Below are 6,395 nucleotides of genomic sequence, written 5' to 3' on the forward strand. Positions count from 1 at the left end.
TTACATGCATGCGCCACAGTCCGGAGCAGTTGCGGTGACACCACTTAGCTCGGTGAACAGTTACATGCATGCGCCAGTCTGGAGCAGTTGCGGTGACACCACTTAGCCCCGTGAACAGTTACATGCATGCGCCACAGGCTGAAGCAGTTGAGGTGGCACCACTTAACTTGGAGACAGTTACTTACATGCATGCGCCAGAGCCTGGTGCAGTTGCGGTGACACTACTTAGCTCGGTGAACAGTTACACGCATGCGCCACAGTCTGGAGCAGTTGCGGTGACACCACTTAGCCCCGTGAACAGTTACATGCATGCGCCACAGGCTGGAGCAGTTGAGGTGGCACCACTTAACTTGGAGACAGTTACTTACATGCATGCGCCACAGCCTGGTGCAGTTGCGGTGACACTACTTAGCTCGGTGAGCAGTTACATGCATGCGCCACAGTCTGGAGCAGTTGCAGTGACACCACTTAGCCCCGTGAACAGTTACATGCATGCGCCACAGGCTGGAGCAGTTGAGGTGGCACCACTTAACTTGGAGACAGTTACATTCATGCGCCACAGCCTGGTGCAGTTGCGGTGACACTACTTAGCTCGGTGAACAGTTACACGCATGCGCCACAGTCTGGAGCAGTTGCGGTGACACCACTTAGCCCCGTAAACAGTTACATGCATGCGCCACAGGCTGGAGCAGTTGAGGTGGCACCACTTAACTTGGAGACAATTACTTACATGCATGCGCCACAGCCTGGTGCAGTTGCAGTGACACTACTTAGCTCGGTGAGCAGTTACATGCAGGCGCCACAGCCTGGCGCATTCGCGGTGACACCATTTATCTCGGTGAACAGTTACATGCATGCGCCACAACCTGGTGCAGTTGCGGTGACACTACTTAGCTCGGTGAGCAGTTACATGCAAGCGCCACAGCCTGTTGCAGTTGCGGTGACACTACTTAGCTCGGTGAGCAGTTACATGCATGCGCCACAGCCTGGCGCATTCGCGGTGACACTACTTAGCTCGGTGAGCAGTTACATGCATGCGCCACAACCTGGTGCAGTCGCGGTGACACTACTTAGCTCGGTGAGCAGTTACATGCATGCGCCACAACCTGGTGCAGTTGCGGTGACACTACTTAGCTCGGTGAGCAGTTACATGCATGCGCCACAGCCTGGCGCATTCGCGGTGACACCATTTATCTCGGTGAGCAGTTACATGCATGCGCCACAGCCTGGTGCAGTTGCGGTGACACCGCTTCCATGGGTCGGGGAACACCCACATGCATGCGCCAGGCAACTTTCCGTATCTCCGAATATCACCGTCTATCTCCCTCTTCCCGCAACGTGTACGGTGTATCACACACCGGCATTGAACGGACATGTAGACCTTAGCTTGAATGCCGATGACGTTGGCTCCTTTGCCTGCCTTGGAACATGGAAATGATAAATGGGCATCGGTTACAGCTCCGTCCAAGTTTTTGCCGTAGTAAAAATGGATTTTATGGCTCTTTGAGAATATATGTCCATGATATATACTACATGTATACATGCGAATATATGTCCAGATGTCCATGAGCGAAATACACATTTATTGCTGCAACATTTTGATTTAAAGAGACAATTTTTTAAAAGGAAAACATTCTGTGATCACAGATTAGAAGTGAATGGCTATGTTGTCTTTCCTCAGAAATCCGCATTTGGTTTTCATCGCAGGTAGTTTTGTTTGTGAAAACAGCCGGTGGTGGCAGTACCTGTAGTTCATGTTTTTTTTTAACCCTTTCTACAGCTCATAAAAGCTTGGTTTACAGTGAAAGCAGCATATTTGTCATTAGAGCGCATTAATGCATCGATACAGGCCATCTTCACTTTGTCCTCAGTGCCCTATTAAATAAATTATGAAAGATGACACCGCAGTGAATGAAACGATCACAGCACTCGAGAACTAGGTTCAATATATTTTTTTACCCAGGGATTTAATTTATTACAGTGGAGGGGAGACAGAGAGAAATGAGCATGATAAGCAAGAAATTACCTTCGTCATCATGTGCATGATTATATCAAACACAATCCAGACAAAAAATTCATCGCAAGATCAAACGGGCGTGCCTGATTGAGGTAACAAATGATATCAAAGCAGACGCGTAGATGCTTCTAGAAAGCATGTTCAAACCAGGTGACTATTCCATCCAATCTTATGTCGACCAGTATACCAGTGGAATCAGTGTGGCGAGTTGAAATCTGAATTCAATATCGACACCAGTAGCAGTAAAACCAAGGTAATTTCAACTCGCTTAACTCGAATTTCTGGTTTATTCGTATTGACCCTTTGGCATCGTCGACATCGCGTGTATTAAGGGGCTACCAATTTGGCTGCCCTTATTTAGGACTTTGTTCAGTTCGAGCAGATGTTGGGTGCAATTGGATGGATGGATGGATGGATGGATGGATGGATGGATGGATGGATGGATGGATACGGCTGAACCCTTTACATCGGGCGGTGGCTCAAGCCACCTAGCCTTTTCTTGTGAAATTTTACTCCTGTCTTGCTTTTAGCCACCAATCAGATAACCTTCGCTTGGTTACTTCTAACCTCTTAAAATCCACTTTCCCTTCACTATCCCTAAACCCCAATGCCTTGGGTAAGTCAGCCCGGCTGCCTTCCACTGTAGGGAGAAGCCCTTTACAGAAAAGTATCAAGTGTTCAGCTGTTTCCTCCTCCTCTCCGCACGCAATGCACAAAGTGTCTATCTCCTGGTGCCTGACTCTATACGTCTTAGTCCGCAAAACTCCAGTCCTGGCCTCAAACAACAAAGAACTTCCCCTACAATTATCATAGATATTTTCTTTGACAATTTCCTGTTTAAAGGTCCGGTATGTTTCTAGTGCCGATTTCGTCAGCATCCCTGTTTTCCACAGAGCTCTCTCTGTTCCTTTAACCTTTTTCTTAACCGATAATTGCTGATTTGCCCCCTTACTGCTGTCCAGATATTTGCTTGTCAATTTTCTAGTTCGCTTTCTCCATTTCGTGTCAACATTCTTTATATAGAGGTATCTGAAAACTTTCCTAGCCCACCGCTTTTCCTCCATCCTTCTCAATCGTTCCTCAAATGCTCTCTTACTGCTAGCCTCTCTGCTCTCGAAAGACGCCCATCCCATATCACCCTGTACCCCCTGGTTTGGTGTATTGCCATGTGCTCCCAAAGCTAACCTCCCTCCCGAGAGTGAATAACAAGCGCCCTCTGGCGGCGGCTGTCCGCAGACACGCGCGAGGCGGCGTTCGTGGACGCCATCGTGGCGGCCGGCGTGGTGTACGCGCTGACCGAGGCGTGCGCCCAGGGCCGGCTGCTGGACTGCCAGTGCCGGCGGCGACACAACGCCGCCAACCACCTGCAGGGGCGCACCGGATGCGACCACTACGTGGACTTCGGATACCACAAGTCGAGAGACTTCATGAACCGCAAGCGCGTCGGCGACCTGCGCGCCACCATCCTTTCGCACAACTACGAAGCCGGGCGCCAGGTGAGTAGCATGTGTGCGTGACGGCATGCACGGGGGTCTGGATATGAAAACGATGTGCCATCGCTGTGAGAGCTCCATTGGTGGAGGGTGTGGGCGCCCCGTGTAGTGCATCAAAAGCAACCGATACTCGCAGTAGCTTTGTGTGGTTTCTGTTCTGTAGTGTTGCGGTATACGCACATACCCGCCGTGGTGGCTCGGTGGTTGCGGCGTTCGGCTACTCAGCCGTAGTACCCGGGTTAGAAGCCGGTCTCGACGGCCGCGTTTCGATAAAGACCAATCACAAAGGGTGCCCCTGTGCTGTGCGATGTCAGTGCGCGTTAATGATTCCCAGGTGGTCGTAATTATTCAGGTGCCCGCCACTACGGCACCTATTTCTCTCTTGTTTCACTACCACCTTCATCCCTTCCACTACGGCGCGGTTGAGGCGTCCACCAAGATGTGAGACATTTACTACGCTATTTCTTTTCCTCAAAAACCAAAACCAATGCCGTCACCTGTGGCAAGAGGTCTGCGTCGTCTGTCGCTGGATGGCCTGCGTAGGTAAAGTCTGGGCCACGTCTGGACCTGGATTGGTCTGGACTTCCGTCAAGGAAAAGGTGGCCGATCAGGACGGGATTGTCTGTTGTTGGCCATCTTCGCATGTCAACTTCCGCTCGTGCTCTTTACTTTCGAGCTTGACCATTTCAGGCATACCTGTCAGTATAACGCACCAAAAGCCACAAGGTGTTGGTCGTGCTGCTGAAACGAATAATCTTAGCCGCTTATCGCTGATTACATGTTCATATGTCATCCCTGGTCGTCATATTATTCATACACGCAGCTAACAAAGAAGGTGTCCCTTCTGAGTATATGCCATACAGCAAACATCCGCATCAGGGATACTTGGCAGCTTTGACCACTTATTTCAAGGGCAGATCACTAAAATGGCACGGTACACCAAAGCATCAGGCCGCATCGCACTGACCACCTCACAGAGCTGTTTGTTCTGAACTGTCCTCACTTTGCACTTCTGGCTCGCTGTTTCGCAGGCCGTGCGGCTGCACTTGGAGCGGGTGTGTCGTTGCCACGGCATGTCCGGCACCTGCTCGCTCAAGACCTGCTGGCGCAAGCTGCCCACCTTCAGCAAGGTCGGCCTGCGGCTCAAGCAACGCTTTCAAGGCGCCGTGCGCGTCACGGCCGGCAACTCGGGCAAGGGTTTCGTGCCGGAGTCGGCGCGGCCGCCCGGGCGCGAGGACATCGTCTTCTCCGAGGAGTCGCCCGACTACTGCGAGCCGGACAGACGCACCGGGTCGCTGGGCACGCGCGGCCGGCACTGCAAGCTGGGCTCGCAGGGCCCCGACAACTGCCGCACCCTGTGCTGCGGCCGCAAGGTGCGCAGCCGGCAGACGGTGGTCAGCGTGGCGTGCAACTGCACTTTCCAGTACTGCTGCAACGTCACGTGCCAGACGTGTCTCGAGACTCTGCAGGAGACCACGTGTCTATAGTGACCGCGGGAACACGTGTTCGTTGTAGTGGTGTCAACTCTGACTGGCTCTTTCGCTTTCTTTTCCCCTCGACCACAGCGAGGACTCGAAACGCTGTCGTTAGGCTTAGTGAGAGGCGAGTGGTGAGACTGTGACTCCTCCTCCCTTAACGCCAGTAGAAGAGCACTTATAGTTGTCCGAAACGTCGTATACGCGAATGACAGAAACGGCTTTGTTCGTCATTCGATCGCTAGTTATTTAGAACAGAACTTTTTCTTCCACTTGTCTCGTCCGTGGCTTCGCCGCGCTTTCATAACGCTGGCAACAGAAGTTCGAGAGCTATCCCCCCCCCCCCCCCGCCTTTTTTTTCTTCATCTTTTTGCTGCGGCTGAACAGCTTTCGCACAAGGGTCCACCAGGCCACTGGGGCTCGTCCGTAGCGCAGGCTCGCCAGGCTTAAACTGCGTCTTCGTTTTCGACAAGGTCTGTGATATAGTGAACACTGGGCTCCATGAGCTCGTGCTGCGAACGCTCGGCGGCGTGTGTTTGTGTGTGTGTACATAAGTGGACTGGAAGCCAACCTCTTTGCGGGGCCGTGCCGGTGCACCGCGTCCTCTGCGGCCTGCAAGAGCCACAAAGGTCGCGGACGCTGCGTTGTGTGAGCGCTATACAGGACTGCGGACGAATATGCAGACTTGCGCGCTGCGGGCTAGCAAGAAATCGAGTGTAGGTGGCATTTTTTTTAATTTTCTATCCCGTTGTTGTTGCCTTAGGTGGTTTGTGAAGAGGACAGTGTTCGTGGCTTCTTGCCTCCCCGGCTGATGGCATTTAAGACCTGGTATAGTCAAGTTTCTGCGCTTTGGTGTTCTTACTGTGCTTTTTTTTTGTTTCCAGTCAGGAGTGAAAGTTTAGATGGTGGCTTATAGTGTGAACCACGCATGCGCCACTGGTTACCGCGAAACTTTGTTGATGTGTATAGTATAGTGGCAATTTTGATTCGTAGTTCAAGGCATTTCATTAACGACCACATGTCCACGGTTCATGTCGTTGGCTTTTTTTTTGTCGTGTTGTTACTGTGTTGTAGCGTTCGTAGCGACATGTTTTATCGGTGGCTTCTTCGCCGCGGACACGGTGTTGATTGCGCTTGTCTATTGTATACTCGAAGCTTCCCATCAGTTGCTTTTGCGGGTGAAACGCGAGACAGGCAGTAGGAGCGGAACATTTCTTTCTGGCGCATAGGTGCTAAGGCTGTATGCGCTTTAGTTCATTCATAATGCGGTACTCCAACGCCGCATTTATGGATAGTTTTTGATTATAAAAATAATTTATATACATTAGAAAAACTCGTTCTAGATGAGAGCAATCGACACCGTGAGTTCCGCATCCGATGAGTGGTGTTCGCCTTCACGCATTTTGTGTC

General features: G+C 51.4%; 1 protein-coding gene across 1 annotated transcript in view; it reads left to right on the plus strand.

The window, feature by feature from the left end:
• Positions 1–6,190, plus strand: part of LOC144125027 (protein Wnt-6-like) — a 44,892-nt gene extending 38,702 nt beyond the window's left edge. Inside the window, exons 5-6 of the mRNA XM_077658061.1 lie at positions 3,254–3,513; positions 4,542–6,190. Coding sequence (XP_077514187.1) covers positions 3,254–3,513; positions 4,542–4,997 — 716 coding nt within the window. The 3' untranslated portion in view covers positions 4,998–6,190. The remainder of the gene's footprint in view (positions 1–3,253; positions 3,514–4,541) is intronic.
• The last annotated feature ends 205 nt before the right edge of the window (positions 6,191–6,395 follow it).

Source organism: Amblyomma americanum, chromosome 3 (genome assembly GCF_052857255.1).
Source record: "Amblyomma americanum isolate KBUSLIRL-KWMA chromosome 3, ASM5285725v1, whole genome shotgun sequence".
In the NCBI taxonomy this organism is placed as follows: domain Eukaryota; kingdom Metazoa; phylum Arthropoda; class Arachnida; order Ixodida; family Ixodidae; genus Amblyomma; species Amblyomma americanum.